Genomic DNA, 24,142 nt, shown 5'->3' on the forward strand with positions numbered 1-24,142 from the left:
CAATCCGTTGGGAAAGATGAGTAAAAAGCGGCTGCTAAAATCTCAGGGCTGGAATAGAGACATTACTGGTGCCCAGTAACAACGGGATGACGAACAACGGGATGACAGTGATACAGTGATAGTGATTTATCAAGAGATAAACAAAGGGAATAAACTCTTTATCCTCAGATTCACACACACCTTTTAACTACACATACCACATTGCACTGTCATTTTCTAAATTATGTACATATTCCCTGGAGTGGTTAATTTATACTTCATTGTGTCCTTCAATGTACCTTTCCATGTTTTAAATGAAAAAGATTAGCTGACACACCACAGTAGTCACAGACATAACTATAACTCCTGCCAAGAAAAAGGAAGAAGCAAGTGAATCACTTTTCTGAACTTTATTGCACAGTACAAACGCCAGAGGTGATACAGAGCAAAGAGTTATTTACTATAGAAATTCAGATAGCAAAGTTCATATAGCCACATGACTAGACATCATGAGAAATAAATCTAATATATAGAAAGGTAAACTTTTTTCACAAAAGGGACTTACGGTAGTTTTTCGTTATTGTTTTGCTTTACTATTGAAGGAATTATGGAGAGTTTCTCAGTGCATGTGTATATGCTTGAAAGATGGCAATAAAAAACATTTACAAGAAAAATACTTTGCAGAAAAAATTTACAATTACTATTTCAGGGTAATTTAAATTTTCCACATGAATAGGATTTTTAGCTATTTTATGTCTCAAGAAAGCTTTAAATTATATAAGCTGTACTTCTAATCTTGAATGTACTCTAAGTTAACACACTACCGAACATAACAATTTCATCTTCAGACAAATAATGGTGAGATATGGAACAAAGAAATATTTAAAAGTTATTGTTTGCTTACTGAAATGAAATAGGGGATTATACTGAACACTAATAAAATGACAGATGTTAGGAAAAATCTGGACACACTTTTAAATGCTAAGAGAATTAATTTTCTTATAAAATGAAGTTTAAATTAATTTTAGGAAATCTGGACCTGCAGACTTAATTGAAAAGTAAAGTTTGACAAGTATTAAAGCCAAAATCTTTATATTTAAGTCAAACAAGTCTTCATGCTTTTTGGAAATTTTTGGTGATGAGTTACTTAAGCTTTAGTTAAACTTACAAGAATCGTGATACAAATTTTTGTTCCTGTACAGTCCCTTTGGGCAGACAGAAAATTGCCACGCTGAGGTTTACTAAGAATACATACATTTTTTCAAAAGGAAACTTAACAATTCAAATTGTGAATTTCATTTAAAGCATTGTTTTCATAATTTATTTTGCACATATTTACCTTCCAGCAATATTTATTGCACAATTATAGTAGTTTTCAGGAAGTCTTTATCTTCCCCCCACTGAAGCACAAAAACCAGCCAGCACAGTGCACACCTCGGTCAATGAACACATCCAAGGAAACTGTCAATGTTCTGAGAATTTTAGAAATTTGATTTTCTTTGTTCCTCTACAGAAATGTGGGCTGAGATACAGAAAAGATCTAGTTAGTTTTCTACCAAGCAGAAAGTCCATCAAAGACAGACGGACAGTGAAGAAAATCACAGGGAAATTCATTTGGGTCTTAACCACATGGAGCCAAAGTCTACTTTACTTCTTGCCTTTGGCAGTCACGTGAGACCTAAACATATTTGTTAACTCACTTGCCAGTTTGAGTCAGGTTTGTACTTATGTGCAAATGGTATAAAGTGGCGAGGGGAGGGAGAGGAAGGGGGAGGGGGGATATTTTTCCAGGAATGGAATTACAAGTACAAGGAAGAATTCTTTAATGGTGAGGAAAAATCCTACTCTCTCAGATAAGCTGTTGAAACTTTTTGTCAGAGTTGTAAGATGGTTGTCTAACTGAAGTCACTCACTGTACTTCAGAGCACGCGCTCCCAGCATCGCGACATCCATCAAATGAGAACCGAGATCCTGTACGATGATGAATTATACCGCCCCAAAAGGAACAACTGTTGTGTTATGAACCTTTAGAAGCTATAGAGAGAAAAGAGAAGAAAACTTTACCAATAGTGTTTTTCCTTCAGTCTGCAACACATACAATTATACAAGTATTAAGCCTTTTAATTTTCAAGTACTGGAAATGAAAACGTACCTAACACGTGCCCCCCCAAAAAAACAATAAAAAACAGAGTTCTGAATGATGGGGGGAAAAATATAGACAAAAGGAAAACATGTCACCTGAACTTGACATATATCAACTTCTGGACAAAGAAGTAGACACACATTTTATGGAAATTAAATCAACTAAAAGGTTGGGAGGACAAAAATACTATGACTACTCACAACTGCAGCCTACCGTTTCTACCTGCTTCTGCAGAGGTACAAGTACATCCCCCAAATCCATCTGATAGTTATTTCCCAATGGATGCAACAGTATGATTGGAACATCTTAAAAATTTGTAAGATCCACTTGTTTTACAAGTTATTTTAGGTTAGTGCATTAAATGTATTTCACGTGTACTTAGTCAATATTCTTTTTATAGATTTAGACTCCACACTCCTTATCTTTCAGAGGCCAAAGCCATGGTACAGCAGATAGACCACGGTCTGATCCGCTGCATCCCATATGGTCCCATGAACACTGCCAGGAGTACCCCTGAGTGCAGTCAGGACTAAGCCCTGAGGCCCACAAGGTGAGCCCCCTCCCACCCCCTGCCCTCCTCCCAAAATTCACATTATCTTTCAAAAATTCGTACAGTTTGAAAACGTGTTTTTCTAGTTGCTGCAGATACCAAACTTATGACTTATGAACAATTTTTAGAAATGTATCAAAATGATTTAACTATGATTTTCCTTTTGTAGCAGATATTTAATTGGTTGATTTCAGTTAACAAGTATCTAAGATGGACGAGAATGATTTCACCTCCTAGTAATACTTTTACATTAACGATATTTTGATTCAATATATGGTAACAAATCTTTACACGGTATCCATTAAGATTATTTCAACCGGGATGCAACACTAACAACCTCTACCTATAAAATACACCACTATTCTGGTGACTTTACAAATTTTACTCTTTAAATTCTAAAAACAATCCTAGAAAGTAGGGAACAATTTAAAAAAACGTCATTTGCGTTGACTTCCACCTGCATATATTCCCATTTCCTTCTCAAAGAAAACACCGAAAATACGTTCTCGTTGAACACGACCATATTGCTGATGCCCTAAAAGATGGGACTGAAACGTTAAATTGTGCCACGGAGGTACGCGTCTTTGCCGTTCTCTCTCTGCGGCATTAAGAAAGTGTTCAAAGGTAAGCAATAAAATGCGAGTGATTCACAAACTATCCTGATGCTAAGTAGCGTAGTCTAAACCAGATGTCCCCACTCCTAATCATCCACCCCACAAATGCTTTAAAAAAAAAAAAAAAGGCACAGAACAATAGCAAAAAAAAAAAAAAAAACTCAGCACAAACTAATTTTAGAGAACCAAAAAAAAAAAAAAAAGATCACTAGTGCAGAATCTTTTAGAATCTTTTAAAAACCGGACTTCTTTGGGTACGTGGAGCCAGGAAGCCTGCAACTCATTGAGAAGGTCTCTCCCTCCTCAACCGGCTGCTGGCTGCCAGGCCGTTCTCCGTTCCTCGTTTGGACCTGCCTTTAGTCCGTTTCTTCTTCGCGCCGGGGACCTGCAGGCTGCTGTTCTCCACTTGCAGCAAGCGATGGAGCTGGGCCACCATCAAGTTCCAGGTGACGTAGGCCTGGATGGTGAAGCTGGAGGAGAGGACGGCGATCTTGGCCGCGAGCACGTTCACGTTGGCGGCGAAGGCCTCGGGGTCGCGGCTGCGCTCCCCGGCCAGGTGGAAGCCGGCCGTGACCACGGACACGATCAGCGTCACCAGGCGCCCCACGATGATGGCCCAGAGCGAGCGCTCCTTGGGGAACTTCTCGTCGCTGCAGTGGAACAGGTCGCACACGTGGTAGAGGAACTCCACGAAGTAGTGCAGCATGAGCAGCACGAGGCCCAGGTGGTTCAGGTAGAGCAGGTAGGCGCCGGCGATGTGGAAGAGGTGCAGGCCGATGTAGATGAGCTGGCGGGGCAGGTCCTGCTTGCGCGTCCTCTGGAAGTAGAGCTCGGGCAGCGCGTGGAACCAGTAGGCCAGCTGCGACACGTAGAAGAACTTCATCTGGAACGTCATCATGCGGTGGGGCTGCGCGCGCCACAGCAGCGTGGGGTCGGCCAGGCAGTTCTCGGACAGGAGCACCAGCGTGCCCCACACGCACGACACCAGGTAGAAGGCGCTGAACTGCCCGGCCTCGTTGAAGCGGCTCTGCTTGGGCTTGGGGAACTGCATGCGCCGGTTGAAGCGGTCCAGCACGTAGTCCTGGAAGGCGGCGTGCAGGATGACGGCCACGAGCATGTAGAAGAAGACGGTGGCCAGGTCCTTGACGCCGTAGCAGTAGAGCGAGCGGGCCTCGGCGGCGCGCTCCTGCCCGGCGGCGCCGGCGCCCGCGGTGGTGGCGGCGGTGGTGGCGGTGGCGGCGGCGGCGGCGGCGGCGGGCACAGTCGCGCCGTGCTGCAGCGTGAGGAACACGATGGACACCTCGGCCGTGCCCTCGAACATGAGCCCCAGCACGAAGAACATGCCGACGCAGGCCACGAGGTCCGCGTGGTTCTGCACGATGAATTCGTGGCTCAGCACCGGCGGGTTCTTGGCGCCCTTCTTCCGGAACGCCATGGCGGCGCCGCGCGCTACTCACCGGCCTCCCCGCCGCCCCCGGGCTGCGCCTCCTCCTCCTCCCGGCGCCGCGCGCGCCTGCCCGCCCGCCCGCCCGCCGCTGCAGCTCCCGGGGGCCCGGCGCGTCCCCGGCCCGCGGCCCGCCCGGGCCCAGGTCGCCGCCGCCGCCGCCGCCGCCGCCGCCGCCGCCGCAGCCCCGACAGCGTCAGTGCCCCCGCGCGGGCCGAGCCCCACTGAGCATGCGCGCCCGGCCGGCCGAGCGCGCGCCGGCGTCAGGCCCGCGGGGGGCCCGCCCGGATTGGCCCGGGGGGCGCCGGGGCTGGGACGCTAACGCGGGGTCGGGGCAGCGGCGTCAGGTGCGGGGGGAGTCGGGATGCTCGCCGCCGGGGTGCCGCTCGGGAAGGCGGCGCCAGCCTCGCGGAGCACAGCCGAAGCCCCCCCCCCCCAGGGGGGTCGCTCAGCACCGGCTTGGCTAACCCACCAACTCCCTCCCTTCGGCAGGGCTGGGGGTTGGCAGAAAGAGAAACTGAGGCACAGAGCGGTTAAATAATATGGCCCGGATAATACCGGGCTGATGGTTAGATGCACATCAGTCAGGACTCAGTCCGGATTCAGAGCAGGTGCACTGAGCTGTTGCACTCTCTTCCCTCTCATTGGAAATCGCTCAGACCTGGGAATACTTGACCCCGGCCACAATAACAAATTAACATCCCCGCCCTTAGCAATAACAACAACAACAACAAAAACGGGGTAATACTGTTCTCCAGTCTGTAGCAGTATCTGTTGCATTTTAAAAGATGGGGGTGATGGCTGGAAGCAGTTTTATAACGGGCTTCTGGCTGCAAAGCCTCTAACAGCTCTCTCTAGTACATAAGAAACCTATTTCATAATTATGCTTTTTTTTGCATATAACTTTGCGAGCAGAAAGCAGTTGTTTTGTAAAATGCTAACAGTTTTTTTTTCTATTAAAATGCCATGTCATTATCCAATCTCTCATTGACTAGGTAGCAATTACTCTTCTTGTTTCCTCTGTGCCTTCAGAGAACATAACCTTTAATGCTAGTTAAGGGTTGAAGTTTGGAATATAGATTTCAGGAGGAAGGAGCTCTGAGATATGAAGAATATCAAGTTTAATTTTCCATTAAATTTAATTTAATGAAAAATTAAATTTCATTAAATGTGTAATGCCCAGTGGCTCTTCATTCTCACATCTCTACTACAAAGAACTGCCAAGAGATAGGATTTAACCTGAATGACTTCTTTGATTTTTAGAATTTTTTGAATTCTATTTTGTTTTTATAGAGGTGTTCACAATAATTGATTATATTCAATATTCCAACACCAATCCTGCCACCATTACATCTTTCCAGCACCATATTTTGAATTATTGCACTCTGATCCCCAAAGCCTACTCCCAAAGCAGAAGATAATGATTTACTTTGTATTGCCTGTTATGTGGATAATTTGTTTTAGATACTGAACAAAATATTCTACATTAAAAGACACTATGTCTAAACCTCTGATAACAGTCAAATCATTCTGTACAAAATTGGCTGTAGGAAATGTTCTGGTGTTAAGGAAAACTACTATGTATTTTTCCACAGTGAGAAGGTTCTGTTTCTCAAAGGATTCTTTAGTGGCTAGATACTTTTTTGAAGAGTTGAGGCACTGCATTTTCTGAAGTTGTTTTTTGTTCATTTGTTTGTTCTAATTGTTAGTTCTTAGCATTGACAGCTCAATTATGAGTGTTCTTTGAGGTCATCTAAATAAGTGATGAATGAAAAATAGGGAAGGAAAATGAGCACTTATATACAAACAAAAAATATCAAACTTGTAGAAGGCAGCTCAAAGAATCAGAGAAATAAGAGCAGTGCTCTGTGAGAACTGTCAAGTTCACTTAGAAAATATTTATCTTTTTAAAACTCATGAGCTTAAACACAAAATGTATCAATCTTCTAAGAGGTACAGACAATATGCTTATGATCACTTTACCGCAGAGTAACTAGAAGTGACACTTCTCTTTCTACTTGGGTTTGACATTTAGATAGGCATTCCAAATACGGCTGTGCAAATATGATTATTTTTTGCTGCAGAAAAGGTACAAAGACAAACAGCACAAATACTTATGCACCGAAGGAAGTATTATTTTACCACCAGTGAACAAAAGACCATCATGAATTGTATAAAGTAATCTCTTAACTTTAAAGTAAATTCAATTTTCTCCCCGTTATTTTATTTATTTTTTTTAAGAATAAAAACATCAGGGGCTGGAGCGATAGCACAGCGGGTAGGGCGTTTGCCTTGCACGCGGCCGACCCGGGTTCGAATCCCAGCATCCCATATGGTCCCCTGAGCACCGCCAGGGGTGATTCCTGAGTGCATGAGCCAGGAGTGGCCCCTGTGCATCGCCGGGTGTGACCCAAAAAGCCAAAAAAAAAAAAAGAATAAAAACATCAGAGCCAGAGCAACAATATAGCAGGTGGGGAGTTTTCCTTGAATGATACGCTCCAGGAGTTTATCTGTGGCATCTCATATGGTCCTCTGAGAAATGATAGAGTAACCTCTGAGTGCAAAGCCATGAGAAATCACTGAGCATCACCTCCCCCCTCAAAAAAAAAAAAAAAGAAATGGAAGTAAAACATATTCAACAAGCCATCATTCATTTAAGCTTGTAACCAGATGTATTCTATAGACTAAGTTTTCTATTAAAAATGTAATTAAATTGGGTCTAAGTACTTGAACTTTTCAGTTATTTTTTCAAGAAATTCACTGTATTTGTTTAATTTCTGAAAGTATTGAGATAAGTAAGGATATTATAAACTTGCATAATTTAAAAAATTTATGTAACATGTCTCTTTCAGTTATTTTATTGGTACCACTTGACATATAATGTACATGACAACATTTTCCAAAAGTTGATACCATAATTATCATATAATTAAATACATTTGGGAACACTTCTTCCTTTATGCACAGACTGACACCTGTCAAAATCAAATTATTACTAGTAAAATAAGGACTTCTGCTTCTAAGTGTGAGGAAATACCCATAACTGAACTGCCATCGGTGCAGTAAGTAGCTGGAAAACCAGACAAATTATATAAAGGAACTTTTTATTTAGAGTTTGGCAAACATACGACTCTAGTCCCCAAAAGATGAGTTCTGGTTGACAATTGTCCTGACTGTCTTTATGGAAACATTTTCCAGTTTATTGTACAATGAAATTCAAGAAGTGCCTGAATATCTTTGCTGAATTGAGGCAAGAGAGGTGATAAGAGAAGCTGATATTACAGAAATTTGCAGAAAAGAGTGATTTGGCAGACAAAGTGAGGTAGAAAAGTCAATCCAGAAATTTGTCTGAATGTTCCTTCAAGACTGCTACTCATATTAAGTCTTACATCCAGTTGCCTTTAAATAATATGGTACCAAGCAAAGAAGAGTAGTTGAAACCCATGACACAACATTTATAACAATCAAATCAATTTAAGAGATTTTCAGGTATAGAATAATTGGAAAGCAAGATCTCCCTGGAATATCTGGAAAACTCCATACTCAGAAGAAACTTTTCTTGAGAAAAGTTACAGGTGGTGGAAATGCTCAACTTTAAGAAAAAGCAAATTAACAGTTCCCGCAATTTCCAACAAGGCTTAAGAGAACTGCACAAGTAACTACTCTAGCTCCATAAATTACTCTGTCAAATTACTAATAGCTCAGTACGTAACTACTACCTGTCAGAAAAATCTACTAGTCAGCAGATATAATTTGCATTGCCTATGCTGTCACATTAGCTCCACTGTTTAGACTATCAGAATCCATCCTCAAGTGTCTGCCCTGACAGTCAGCGACAGCACCAGGATTGGATTTCATAGCAGAAAATAACAGGGACACCACGTAACGTGACATTGGGAGTCATATCGTTTCACCTGTAACAGGATATTGGAAGTTTCATTGTTTCATTTAAATTTTCAAAGATGTCACAAGCCTTTCGGCTTTAATGTGTGGTTTGGGGACTCTGGGGAGTTTAAGTACCATCTCTTAATAACAGGTATTTATGGCTAAATCCTTAAGCAGCTAAACTCTTTCTCTGGGCAGTGGATTGTTTCCTTTCAAATGAAATATATACTAATCCCTCCCAATGCTAACAAAAGTCTCATGCCAATAGAGCAGCAAGCTCCTATTTATCACTCAGGCAATTCTAAACTAAATTAGATCTAGTCACAGAAGTACTCCTTGGGCACTTTCCTTTGTTAACCTTATTCATGAATGAAGAACTTGTGAATCAAAGAAACAAGGTTTCTCACTCCCACACATCCAAGGCAGAGAAAAAATGCAACAGGTATTTCTATTCCAGAAGTGAGTCAAGGAGATGCACACAATAGTCAATAATAGCAATTATGAAATATAGCCAGGAAAAGTCACTCGCTCTTGATTTGAACCCAGTCTTGTGTCCAGGGAAATGAAGATTAATTTATTTGTCCCTTCAAAAACACAGATTCAGGGACTGGCGTGATAGTACAGCAGGTAGGAAGCTTGTTTTGCACACAGCTGACCTGGGTTCAACCAAGAGTTCCCCCGGAGCTTGTCAGGAGTGATCCCTGAGCACAGAAACAGGAGTAAGCCTTGAGTACTGTTGGGTGTGGCCCAAAACCAAAGAGTAAATAAATAAAAATGTAAAAACAGGATGATGTTATCCAAGTATGAATAACTATTTTATATTGAGGGCCATGTCAGTTCAGGGAAAGCTTGTCTGATTAGGTAATATTTGCATAGTTGTTTGCATGAAGTTGGAGAAAAATGCAGTGAGCGGCACTCTAGAATTTTCCAGCACTGTTTTAAATAGGTCTCTTTTGATTCTATCGAAATAAGATTTAAGTAGTAAATGTACAGAAATATCAATACTATCCTACTGTGTTTCATTAGTTTTGTCTTTGTAATAATGTTTGGATGATATCTACGGAGGAGACTGATGCTGAATATTCCCATGATTCTAACATTCTTTCAAATATGATTTACTCGTTTTGGTTATATAACATGTAACAAAGAATAGAAAAATCAAATTATAAAATTTCCTTACCCAAATAACAAAGCTGCTGTTAATATGACATCATTTGCTCCTGGAAGAATGTTTAATTGAACCGTAGACATTCGATTGATGACTTCCACAAAGGAACCATTCTCATCTTGGTAGAGGAATTTAATGTTTTCTTTGATATTTCCAAAAATCCCCTAACTCTCTATAAGTCTATTTAAAATTATAGAGAAAATTACACATAAATAAGTCATAATTTTGAATTATTGTTAAATCTCAATGCTGAAATAAACTGGAAATTTCAAATATACTTTATCTGATCAACTTATTTACAGACCTCATCAAAGTTTAATCAAATATATAGATGAAACTATTTAATATCCACAAGAAATGCCATTACCTTATACTTCTAGAGAAAAGGAATGGCTCATATAACTATTTATTTATTTTTTTAATTCTTTTTTCTTTTTTTTTTTTGCTTTTTGGGTTACACCCGGCGACGCACAGGGGTTACTCCTGGCTCTGCACTCAGGAATTACCCCTGGAGGTGCTCAGGGGACCATATGGGATGCTGGGAATCGAACCCCGGTCGGCTGCGTGCAAGACAAACGCCCTACCCGCTGTGCTATCGCTCCAGCCCCTCATATAACTATTTAAGAATTGACAAATTTTCTAATTCTCCTTCAGATATAGATGACTTAGGTGTTCTAAAACTTAACATGATTTAAGATTTTTTAAAAGAGTATCTTTTGTAGTTTGCTTACTTTTATGTATTCTAATCTCTTAACACTATGCTTCAAAAGACATACTAAAGATTAATATTTATATATAGCTAATCTGTAAGATGTGTGTATGCAAATCCTGATAATAAATCAATTAGTTCTGATTATATTACTGTTTAAAACAATGATTATTAGAAATATTGAAAAATTAAAACTTAATTTCCTGAAAGAGTATTTTCAATTTTTAAGCAGAATGGCATTTTACAGGTTTTTCCCTCCAGGAGGAGAAACTTTTCATTTAGTGTGAACATTTTTTTCAATGCTTCATTCTGTTTAAAATTTGTAGTCACTGTATCATTGTCATCCTGTTGTCCATCAATTCACTCAAGTGGGCATCAGTAATCTCTCCAAGTTGTCCCCGTCACGTGCTAGTGTCGCCCGATGGTGTACTGGGGGCTCTTTCAGGATCAGAGGACCGTCATTGTAACTGTTTCTGGAATATCGAGTATGCTATGGGTAGATTGCCAGGCTCTGCTGTGAAAATTTGTAGACATTTACTAAATTTTCCCATCTAAAATTTCTGCTATATGGTGAACAAAATTTATTTAGGAAAAGTTTTTTATGCATTCATATTATTAGTGAACTTGCAGAGAAAACGATTACAATTTATATATTCTGAATGTTTTTGGTTTGGGCTTGGGGGCCACACCTGGCAGTGCTCAGGGCTTACTCCTGGCTCTGTGCTCAAAGATTTCCATCTTTGGTGCAGGAGACAGAATTTTGCTCATGCCATGCAGGAGAGATTGTACAGAAGTTAAGGAGCGTGTTTGTGGCCAGTCCCCAGTTGATTCCCGGTATGTGACTACCAACCCCTATCAGTAGCTTACCAGGTCAGAAAATTACCTTCTAAACCCGAGTGTGAGAAAACTAAATAAATAGGTTTCACTGAGTTAAAGGCATGGTGTTGGCAAAATTCTGCTACTTCTGGTGACTCTAGAAGAAAATCCAAACCCTTTTGTCTAGTTTACAGAAGTTGCCTGTATTCCTTGACTCGTGGTTCCTTCTTCCACCATCACAGTCAGTCACCACATAACCATGGCATGTTATCTCTAAGTCTGGCTACCTTTTTCTATCCTGTATGGATCCTAATGATTATCTTGGGCTCACCAGGGTAAACCAGGATATTTCCCGTTATCAGATTCTTAATTTAATACATTCAAACTAATCCCTTTTCCATAAATGGGAATATACATATAATTCAGGGACTGGGACATAGCATATATGTGGGGTATTTATTCTGGCTACTACATATACTTTTTTCACTCTCAAAAAAATAAAAAGACAGAGCCTGGAAAGCTACCCATGGCATATTCCATATGACAAAACAGTAACAACAAGTCTTACAATGGAGACGTTACTGATGCCCACCCGAGCAAATAGATGAACAAGGAGACATCAGAGCTACTACATATACTATTAAAAGCAGATCTCTAATATTCTGGGAAAAGCCATGCTCTAAAGAGTACAAGTATAGTGCAGGGCTCTTATAGTACAAAATAGAAAACCATCTGAGTGAATGTTCAGTGATTTAAAATCATTGCAGATGACTCCAGCAGAAAGCAGGAAGTAATAATCAGCTCCCCTTCCCCCAGAAAATAAAAGAACTATTAATCATGAAAAGAAATGGTTTGGAGACTTTAATCAAATCTATTACTCTAGCGTACTGTACTTAATCATTTGATATTGATAATATATGAAAACAAAACCAGACATCCTAATCCCTACCAATTCATTTACTAATCTTACACTTATTAAGAAACTGCAAGATGGCATTGCATTTCTTTTTTGCTGTTGTTGAATTCTGGCTGATCACGGCAAAGCGTGTGACATAAAGAGGTTCCCAATTTCTGGTTAAAACAGTTAGCATGAAAAACCAGCTTTGACATGCTGCATTCCAAAGTGAAGTTTGCATCCTGGCCTAGATGTTGGATGACATTGGGTTGTCCTTACTCCTCCCGCAGGGAGATTAGGTTTATTAAGTTACTCCCATAACAGTGACCTTGAGGCACACCCAATTCCATCAAGCACTGATAATCTTACATTGCTTTTTTCTTTCCTTTATGTCACTTGCATAGTTTAGCAATGTCCTTTTTGTACAGACACAGGAAGACGGTTCATGCTATGCTTTGTGAAATGGAAGTTAATTGACTCCAAAATATTATTTACTCCTGGGCATCCATCACATTTACCTGATTTAAGCCTCAGTTGCCCTAACTTCCTAACACTCCCCACAACCTCCTAAGGAGGGTTCCAAAAATGGGATTGGATGGACCCAGGGCAAGCTATAAGCTACCCTGGCATCTTAAAGGGACAAGCTAAGTGCCATAAGAAGTATAATAAGTTAAGTGCACAGTCACAGAACAAACTGTCCATGACCTAAAACGGAGTAATTGAATAAGAACCCTGCTGGGATTAGGAAAGACTAACCTGGCCTGAGGACTATACTCTGAGATATTCCTGAGATATCCCCAGGAAGAGCCAACCTTTAAGCTTAATATATTACTTACTGTGTTCATACAAAATGATTAGAAATATTATAAGAATCAAATTTACTATGATTGGTTAAATAGATTACTAGCTGAAGAAAGGAGAAAACAATACGTCCTAGATGGAATCCTGCTCTTGAGAAGATCTCCTAGTACTCTGGAGTGCTCAACCCTCAGATGAGATCTTGTTCTTGAGTTAATCTCCTAGAACTTCCCCTGCGGGAGTGGCTGTAACTCTGTCTGTTGTTATGACAATGTTCAACCCCACGTATGTGTACCCCCACCTGTCATGATTTCTATATAACTATGCTGTAAGGGGAAAGAGGGGAATATGAGGACAGGGATGAGGATAATGGAACTATGATGACTGGGACTACGACCAAAACTACGACTATGATTTTGCTATAAGGGAGAGATCATTCTGCATTGGGGAGGAGAGAGAAATAAACTGTCTACCAACGAGCCTGGAGCCCTGTTTCTTCGTTCCCTCGTCCTTCGTTCACCCATCACCATGGGCCAGCCAGAAAAATGGTTCTTGGCCACCTAACGCTCTGGTCCCTCGCACTCACGCTTTCAGTTGAAACACACCTGAAGAGCCTTTCTCTTAAGTGGCTCTAGGAATAATTAACGACGTATCTCTACTTTTCCTTCATAAATTTAGGTTGTGAATGTTATCTCCTTTAAAAGTTTTGAAACTTGTCTCATATCCAGCATCATAAAAGACAAATATCTTGATAAACAAAGCCGACACCATGTTGGCAAGGGCAAAGAAGACTGTGAACCATTTATTTCTGACAAGAAAAATGATTTTTATGCCCCTAACATACCACCTTTCCCACAAATTCCCTTCTCTAGGATACATCCATCAGTGGATGTCACTTTTGTGGAAGTCATGATTTGTATTCCTCCTGGCAGCTCTCTTGCTTTACAGGCCCTAAAATAGGTTCCGTTATAGCCTACAACTGCTAGAGAGCAGAAATCCATTTCCTGCATCCATTGCCTGAGCTCACCACCATTTAATATTATTGTCTTTCTGATACTTGCCACTAAAGTTCTTGACAATGTTACAAAATGAACAGAAAGAGAGCTGCGTGCTTTTCACACAATCTATTAAATAATGAGGGGAAAGATATTTTGAATTCAAGTGAAATGTTTTATTTGCATGCTCTCCACACAATCTGTTAAATAATGACAGAAAAGATATTTTGATTCAGATAGAATGTTCTATAAAATGTGACCCAAGATCAAGAGAAATCTTTATTTCTCTGTTACATAGAAAACATGTAATTTTGCAAACAGTGCAAGTTTGGCAGTGCTAATCTTATGCTATATTCTTAGGTGGTTCTTATCCTAAAAATAATTCAAGTTTTTTTTAAGTATTAACTAAATAAGAAAATTTATTATGGTACATAAATGAAAGTCATTTTTTTCAGCACTAATTCATCTTTCATTTGGTGCATTTTTGCTATCATGCTGAGTTATAATATAGTTTTGGATTTTTTAAATGACTTACCGAGTATATGATTTTGCAATTTAAGATGCACAGAGGCATATTTTTTATGTTTTCCAATTTTTGGATGTACAACTATTTTTCTAAAAAGCAACATGTTTAAGCATTGAATATAGATTTCTAATAGGCCTTATGATAAGCATGTGCAATATGATGCTAGCAACTCCAGGTTCAATTAAAAATGTAATAGTATTAGAAAGAAGTCTGTGGGCAGATACAATACTGTAATCACAACATGGCATCATAATAGGATTTCAAATCTTTCAGAATGATTATAATATAGAGGCAAATTTTATACTAATGAAACTAAATTAAAACAGGGATCCAGTGCCAGATAAAAATCAAGGAATTAGTCTCAAGTTAGGATAAAAAATATTGAGAAACAAAGAAATATTTCAACGAGATAAATGCTTATGTTGCATATAGTTTGATCCCTGGTACCTCATGGTCTCCAGAGCATCACCTGAAGTGACACCTGAGCACAGACTCAGCAGTAACTTCTGACCATTGCTAGATGGGACTCAAACACAAATAACCATAAACGAGATGAAAAATTTTAAAACTGGACTATGGACAGACACAACAATTCTTACATTACTTGATATCAGGAGTTACCATGAAAGTAGCATATTCAGAAAATATCACTGGTGAAAAATTAGTCACGCTAATGAATGACATATGATAGAAGGTCCACAGGATTATCTGAATACACAAGATCAACTAATTTTTGACAAAAAATCACATGAGCATGTCCAGTTTCAATCCCCTACCCTGCACTGATCATGAACACTCTCCTCATCATGGTTCCCCTTGAAAAGAATCAGTAGCAGATTCAATGTCACTTGTAGTTCACTGGTTTTTCCACAAAAAAAAAAAAAGAAAATGACAGTGATATTTAATGGATTAAAGAACTCTTGTTTTTTTTTTTTTTTTTTTTTTTTAAAGCTGGATGATTCAAAAGGTATAAGGGGAGAGAAGTACTCTGGGCTTATTTATACCATTAATAGGATGCAAAGTGGATCATAGGCTTAGCTTAGAAGATTCACAATTTTTTTAGGTTTTAAGGCTATTTCTTTGGTCTTTGCAAAAAGAAATTTGGATTAGAAAATAAAAGGGCTAATATTGTCATTTAATCATCACCAATATGAAATGGTTCCCTTTTAATGGGTCGGACTTTGGTGGGAAATCCTAACAAGAATAGTAAGTCTTTTGCTGAAATATTGAAGGATACCAAAGTGGTAGCCATCTCTATAGACTGAACTAAGCCATATCCCCACACCGGCTGAGAAGAAATATCCTTCTTTCTCGGGAAGAAACGCGGCGTGGTGTTAACCATAGTATGATGCCCATTAAGCTGACACGGACCTGGTGGCGTGGGAATCGGATACAAGGGAATAAATTATTATGTACTTGAAACAGCGGGACGCTGGTGGAATCTTGAGCCGGGGCCGATACCAGCGTATTACTTTTGGTTCCAGAAACTGCTTGCAGACATTCTACCAGACTATCAACTAAGCCAGAGCCCCACGCCGGCTGATGACGAGAAATAACCATCGTTTTTGGTTTGTTTTCCCTTTGTCAGGCAGCGTGGTGATTACTAAACAGGCGTGATCTCGGTGGCGCGGGACGAGGGGGGAAAAAATAGAAAAGTTATGTAACAAACAGTGGGACTTAATATCTCTACATTCTCAGCAATGGAGAGCCATCAAATGCTTCCTTGACAGTGAGACTGTCTTTTCTTTTTTGGGGGGAAACCCTAGCAACAATAGTGAGTTATGTGTTGAAACATGGACTGTAACCAAGATAAAGCGTAAACGAAGTGAAACTTATCACTTACAAGGGCGGGGACTGGGGGGGCGGGAGGGGGCGGGAGGTATAATGGGGTGGTTGGTGATGGAATATGGGCACGGGTGAAGGGAAGGGTGTTTGAGTATTGTATAACTGACATAATCCCTAGAACTATGTAACCCTCCACATGGTGATTCAATAAAATTTAAATTAAAAAAATAAATAAATAAATAAAAGGGCTAATATTAATATAATCTGATCTTTAATTGAAACCACTAATAAAATGAAAAGGCATGTTGGCAGGATATATTTATACTGCACATACACATATATTTTAGTTATCAATTATTGTAATTACCATATTAAAACTATGCATCTTTCCATACTTCATGCAATAGAAAATATTCTAATAACTGGCAATTTTAATATTATAAAGGTATATTGTCATACAAATTTTCATATATTTCTGATGATATTATAAAATAACACAATTCTTAAGATGATAGTTTGTCCTTCTTATAAAGTTTATTATAATCTTATAATATCCACCAATTCCTTCAAATATTTACCTCTGAGAAGCAACAACAGAAATCTACAAAAGAATTACATAATAATATTTTGGGAAATCTTATTCTTAACTACAAATGTTGATACCAAAGAACATGTCCACCTGAAGAATGCATAAAACAAAGGCAATAGATATACAAATTGTCTTTTTTTCAGCAATTAAAAAATTTAAAAAGTAATACACCAATGATACAGACATTATTTAAAAATGCAATTTAGATCAGAAAATGCCTTGCACATATATTACATTGCACTCTTCAAAACAGACCTGGGTTCACTTCCACCGCCCCTCTCGGAGAGCCTGGCAAGCTACCGAGAGTATCCCGCCCACACAGCAGAGACTGGCAAGCTATCTGTGGCGTATTCGATATGCCAAAAGCAGTAACAAGTCGTCTCACAATGGAGATGTTACTGGTGCCTTCTCGAGCAAATTGATGAGCAACGGGATGACAGTGATGCTCATCAAAATATCTCTTTCAAAATATTGGCAAATCATGGGCTGGGAAGATGGCTCCAAGGATAGGAAAGCAGTCTTGTGTGTAGGTGCGACAGTCTGAGCTCCCAATGCAACATGGTCACCTGAGCACCGCAGGAATGCCTTTGAGTAACAAATTGGGAGTAGCTCCCAAGCACTGTCAGGTGTGACCCAAAATTAAATCATCACACCAAAACTTCCACATGCAAATATACTCAGATAAACATGCAGTAGGACATTCAACAGGTTGTATGTCATGATGGTGGGTTGGGATGGTGAGTGGCAAGAAAGAAGTTACTAGGAAAGCTTAAAGAAAAGAAATGTTTGGGTCTTGACTACAGTGGCTAAGTTATTATGAGATAAGATATTATGAGAATTTGTAGAAGTTGAAATATAGCAGGGCTGTTAAACATTTTCATCAAGAACATAGCTAAGTAGATGGATCTGGAGGATATCAGATAGAGAGGGATAGACACAAAATGATCTCACTCATATGCAGATATAAAGAAATATAGTAGGGGAATGACAAAGACCCATTTGTACCATAAAATGATAGGAAGCTACCACAAGGGAGATAAGGAGGGGGTTATGGTGAGGGTCGGCAGAGCCTGGCAAGCGACCTGTAGACCTGTAGCGTATTTGATATGCCAAAAACAGTAACAAGTCCCACAAGGGAGATGTACTGGTGCCCACTCGAGCAAATTGATGAACAATGGGATGACAGTGCTACAGTGCTATGGTGAGGGTAAGGAGACACTGGGATAACGGTTGAGGGACAAAGACACTCGGGGTGATGGGGGGAGAGGGCAGAGGACTGTGTTATGCATGATGTCTTATTAAAAGTGTTGTAAACAGGTGCATAAAATCAAAACTTAAAAAACAACTCATGTTAGTAAAAAGCTTTAATTTAAAATATACACAAATTGTGAAAGCTAGCCTTGTAACTTTTAGATCAAAATTTATAATTATTTTCCCATGGGGCTATTTCCCCATAATTCATAAATGTAAATTATTTTTCCATAATGTAACCTATCTGGAAAATATTAACTTTCACTCATTTGTTAGAAAAATTTTACCTGCCTCTCTGGCCTAAAAAAGTAGTTTCCATCAAAATAAAAAAATGTAGAAGGATTGTACCTGCCACAGAGGCAGGGAGAGGGGAGGGGTGGGGGTGGCGGGTGGGACGCAGGGAACAATGCAGGTGGGAAATGTGCACTGGTAGAGGGATGGGTGCTCGAGTATTGTGTGACTGAAACGTAATCATGCGAGTTTGTAACTGAATGTTATGGTGATCCAATAAAACTTAAATAAATGAAAAATGCAGATGATTAATTTAATTTCTTCCTTTTTATGATATAGCTGGCACAGGAATAACACCTTAGAATTGGGATTGCTAGCAAATTTCTAGCCAATCTTGTTGGATTGTATTTTAAAAACGTCCCTATGGTGTTCTAATATCTCCTTGGCTTAAAACTACTCTCCACTTTCTTTTGGAATTGGTTTTTCATTCATAGTTTTGTTCTGCTAAAAGTATTGGGTCTTATCTCTGTATTGTTTATTTTTCTAAAGTCTATGATTTACAGTATTGATTCAAGGCTATTAATTCACTTACAGCTATGTATGTCTTTTTTATGTCATCACAAGCACTGAATTCCTGGTCTCTTTCTCTGGCAGTTTCTTAGCTGTTATAATTTGCACTTTCATTCAAGTAGTAAGACCTGATCAATGTTGAAAATAACAAGAATTTCTTAGAGTCACAAAATTTTATTCCTGTTTAATACAATGGCTATGTGTACTCTTTGACAAGGAAATTAGGAATATCACTGTCGTGCTTTGAAGAATAAATGAGCTGAGCAAACTCTGAACTTCACAAATTCAACTAAATGGTTTCCAAAAGTTCTGCTTTGACCAAAAATCCTATGCTCTATGGATATTTTACCACCTTATACTTTTAGAAAATTAAAATAACAGTCACAAATAACAATCACAAGTATTGCCAAAATATTTTCCTTGTCAGGTTACTTAACAGAAGAGAAAGGCAGTTCAAAACTGCTACTGAAAATTATGTGATAACGATCATGTGACTGTATGAATGGATCCATAGTGGAAGGGAATTTTACAAAAAATCATTAGATATATCAAGAAGCTAACTGAACATCGTGTAAGGAGAAAGAAGAAACTTGAAGCAAAATTAATTTGGAAAAAAATGAAATTTTATAAATGTCTTCTTTTTTTTCAGGGGTGGAGGAGAATCAATAATTATATTTAAGCTAAATGAAGTTGCAATGGTGCTCGAGTTTTTATCATCTCTTCCAGAAAATCTTTTTCTACCATCTCTTCTAGTTATGTTGTAGTTGTTGTTGTTGTTTTTGCGTTTTGGGTCACACCCAGCGATGCACAGGGGTTACTCCTGGCTCATTGCACTCAGGAATTAACTCTTGGCACTTGGAGGACCATATAGGATGCTGGAAATCGAACCCAGGTCCACCGTGTGCAAGGCAAAGGCCCTACCCATTGTGCTATCGCTCCAGCCCCATCTGTTCTAGTTTCTGCTGGCTTTGCTGGTTTGTGGTTTTCCAGTTTCATGTCCTTAGTAGGGGAAGCATTTGAGTAGCGGACGGGGCTCCCTGCATGTCCTACACAAGGCCGTTGAAGACCTGACTGGGCACGCTGGAGAATGGCAGCAGCTACTAGATATTGCGTGCAGTGCCCGGATCCCACCCACCTTCTCCCTGAGTTGGCATCCTCTGGATTTTTCTGGATCTATCCTGCAAAACGGATTGGATCTAGACCACAGCAGGTAGGGCGTTTGCCTTGCAGGCGGCCAACCTGACTTAGATTTCTCCATCCCTCTCGGAGAGCCTGGCAAGCTACCAAGAGTATCCCGCCTGTATGGCAGAGCCTGGCAAGCTACTAATGGTGTATTCGATATGCCAAAAACAGTAACAACAAGTCTCACAATGGAAATATTACTGGTGCGAGCTTGAGCAAATTGATGAACAACGGGAGAACATTGCTACAGTGCTATCCTACAACATCTAACTTGAAGCTATAGGGTTTTAAATAATCTAATTCAGCATTTCTTAACTAGAACAGGCCAATGCACTGCAGTGGACTCCCAGGATACCCCAAGTGGGGTCACGGGTGAAAGTCTCCCAAATGGGGAATGGTGGCAGGAGAGCAGAGGGCCAACATGCAGGACAGAGAGGAATTCAGCAGAAGCAAACAAAAGTCAGAAGAGGGCCATCGCTATGAAAGCTGAACCAACTGACCAAGGAAACGGACAGAGGAACTGGACTTTTACCCTCACACAAGATGGAATTTTGCTAGGGAGTGACCTGTGGGAATTTTCTGGCATTCTATAAGTTATTTTCTAAATGATGGTATAGGCTGATATGTGCCTATATTGTCAGTTTTTAACCTAACTGATATTTGAAATTTTGTACTTAAAATCTAATATTCCACTCTAAATTACCTGAACTATAACAGAGAGTCTCTTGCCCGCACGCCTGGCTGTCTTCCCCGGGGCCCCTCAGAGGGGATGGGCTCCAGCTTCCCTCCCCGCCCCAAGCAGAGCTCCCGGCGGCTGAAGACCACCAGAACCTAGCCACAGCCATGCTCGAGGCCCCTCCCTACATGTTTGGACAAGCCTCACGCATGAAGGTACCGGCAGAGGAACCCATGTGTGTGTAATCTTATCAATGGCCAACATCCAGAGACTTAAAAGCAAGCTCCCAGAAGTGCACGGCCCCAAAGTGGCTGTGTGGTATCTTACAACCTACTTTTCCCTCTGGGAGAAACTAGCAAGCTATTGAGAGCTTCCTGCCCACATGGAACAGCCTCGCAAGCTTCCCATGGTGTATCCATATGCCAAAGCCAGTAACCAGCTAAATCTCATTCCCCTGACCCTAAAAGAGCCTCCAATGTGGCATCGTTGGGAAGGCCGAGAAGAGAGAGGCTTCTAAAATTCTCAGGGATAGGACAAATGTAGAGATTACTGAGACTGCTTGAGCAACTCGACAATCAATGGGATTTTGTGATCGTGATTGTGATTTTATGGGGCACGTCTAACTATTACATAATTTAAGAATAAAATTTTTAAATGCCTAATTTAGGCAAAGAATAGAAAGATTCTGTAACAATGAATAATTCTATAGCAATTGAGAGAGAATTATATGGCTTTTAATTATAAGTAGAACATTTATCAAAAATATTCCATTTTAATGTATTTTATCATTGTCATGAATTTTTACTTTTTAAGTTGAAAAATATATTATTATATCAACAAGCCCATAATATTGTAGGCTTGCTAATTTAAATCAAATTTCATCAATTGTATTTTCATCAAAATATTTTTTGAAGAATCAAAACAAGTCTGCCTTCATAAAGATCTCTACATACCCATTCTCAATCAGCAAAGAAGAAACTACAAGAGTTGAAATGAAAAAAAATACTATAGTTAGAAATGACAGAAATGAAGAACATTGTAGGCGACATAAAAGGTCAACAGAAACTCTGAACAGCAGGTTAACAGAAGCTGGTCAAGGAGAATGAGGGAACCACTAGCAAACAGCAGAAGGTGAAAAATAGTCTGAAATAAAATGAATAGCCTACTAGAGAACTATGAAATGAGCTCAAAGGGAACAATGTAAGAACCATCAGAGTCCGTGAAGGACAAGAAGACTAATTTGATGAAGAAACATTAGCAAAAGAAATCATCAATAATAACTTCCCAGAGTTGAAGATTATGGGCAACAAGATCCAAGAAGCCTGATGGGCCCCAGTGAAAATAGACATAATTAGGAAAACTCCAAGGCACATTATACTCAAAATGACAAATTCTAAAGATAAAATATTACATGCATCAAAATAAAAAATAAATTTATATACAAAGAAAAGTCCATTATATGTACAGTAGATCTATTAAATAAGACTACAAGCAGGAAGAATATGAATGATATAGTGCAAACACTCAACAAAATAAAGACCTCACCAAGAATACTCCATCCAGATAAATGATCATTTAGATTTTAAGAAATGATACAGAGCTTCGTGGCAGGCAACAGCTTAGGGACTTCATAGCGTTGAAACCAGATTTGCACTTAGTGTTAAAAGAACTCTTTTAAATGAGTTCAACCCAATCAGGTGGCATTGAGTATGGCACTCATTAATGATGTATATGGTTGTATATGTATCTACTTGATGATAAAAGATTGAAAACATTAAAATTCATCGTCAAAAATTGACTTTTACTGATTTATTTTCTGATAATTTTATTTGCCATTCCTTTAAATTTTATTCGACCAAATAATAGAAATAAGTGTGTTGTATGTAGGTTAGGGGGTGAGAGAGAACTTGGGATATTGGTATGGGATTGGTGTTGGAATTTTGTATGCCTAAAATAACTCTATTATGAACAAATTTACAAATCATAACATCTCAAAAAGCATTCCTAAGAAACCCACTGGATTTAATGAATGAATTATTAATTTTAAATGATGATTTTAGGCAAGCATATTCCTTGGAAACAATTCAGCCTAGTTATAAAATAAACCTTAACACATCTCATAAAATGCATAGAGGAACAACCCATAGAGAATTGAAGATAAATAATTATAGTCTTTTTAGTACTTTCAGTAATTTTTACTTCAAAAACATTTATAAAGTGTGGGTTTTTTTAAGAATAGAGTGTAAGTCTCCCAGTTGGTGGTATTTGTAGAAAAGAATATTAACTTAATTTTCCTTTCTTGTTTAATTAGATATTTGGTATAGTTTTGTTAAGTATTATTTGTTTTTGTGCTTTTCTCCTTCCTCTCTGAGACCTAAGTTTTGATAATTATTCCTATTGTATTTTCTTTCCTCTATAAAAGTGTTAGCAATATAAGCAATTTGTTGCAGAAGATTCATAGTATCTAGTTAGCAAGTACTGAAAATTAAATAACAGATTTACACTTCCCACTATGTTGTGTTTATTTCTGTTTCTCTTCTGAGTATAAAAAATAATTTAAAATCCATAAATATAAATCACTGTCACTGTCACTGTCATCCCATTGGTCATTGATTTGCTCAAGCGGGCACCAGTAATGTCTCCATTGTGAGACTTGCTGTTACTGTTTTTGGCATATCAAATATGCCGTGGGTAGCTTGCCAGGCTCTGCCATGTGGGCAAGATACTCTCGGTCGCTTGCCGAGTTGTCAGAGAGAGGCAGAGGAATCAAACCCTGATCGGCTGCATGCAAGGCAAACGCCCTACCCACTGTGCTATCACTCCAGCCCTATAAATATAAATACATAGCTAAATATTATGAATATTTAGTTGATAAGTAATATTAGTAAAGTGTCTACAACACACTAAATACTTAAACATGTAATCTACTAATGATTTTAGAAAAATCATTTAGAGTGTTTTACTACACCTCTTTTATAGTAAATTTTGCTGTCATTAAAATTCCTTTGAATTGATAAATTAATAAAATTTCATTACCTATTGTTGAAGTTCATTAAATTTGCAAAAATTTCAGTATAAATAAGTTATCACATCAGGTTATATCTTGGAAAAAACATATACTTTTCTTAAGAAAATAAATGCATCAAAAGAAATAGATGGCCCCAAAGACAAAAAATAAAACCCATCAAGCTTTTATACAAAAATCTTCTAAACTCTACAAACTATTCTGTGCAAATAAAATAGCATGAAAACATAATTTTTCTGTATACATAATTCATTTTTCGATTAGTATTTTAAGGCATGTAAACTTATCCTATTTGCAAGGCACCGTCTGTA

General features: G+C 39.1%; 1 protein-coding gene across 2 annotated transcripts; it reads right to left on the minus strand.

Moving 5' to 3' along the window:
* Window positions 1-374: 374 nt before the first annotated feature.
* Window positions 375-4,800, minus strand: TRAM1L1 (translocation associated membrane protein 1 like 1). Of its 2 annotated transcripts, XM_055142570.1 has the most exons (2): window positions 3,641-4,800; window positions 375-2,013 (listed from the first exon to the last, which is right to left on the minus strand). In XM_055142570.1, exons 1-2 carry the CDS (start codon window positions 4,719-4,721, stop codon window positions 1,997-1,999), a joined length of 1,098 nt encoding a protein of 365 aa, XP_054998545.1. In that variant the 5' UTR covers window positions 4,722-4,800; the 3' UTR covers window positions 375-1,996. The 2 variants fall into 2 exon arrangements, with proteins under 2 accessions (XP_054998545.1, XP_054998544.1); XM_055142569.1 differs by having other exon boundaries at window positions 375-4,800.
* Window positions 4,801-24,142: the final 19,342 nt, after the last annotated feature.

This window comes from Sorex araneus, chromosome 6 (assembly GCF_027595985.1).
Source record: "Sorex araneus isolate mSorAra2 chromosome 6, mSorAra2.pri, whole genome shotgun sequence".
In the NCBI taxonomy this organism is placed as follows: Eukaryota; Metazoa; Chordata; class Mammalia; order Eulipotyphla; family Soricidae; genus Sorex; species Sorex araneus.

Excerpts from the sequence above, each read along its gene's own strand:
- TRAM1L1 (XM_055142569.1), bottom strand. The coding sequence starts at position 4,721 with ATGGCGTTCCGGAAGAAGGGCGCCAAGAACCCGCCGGTGCTGAGCCAC.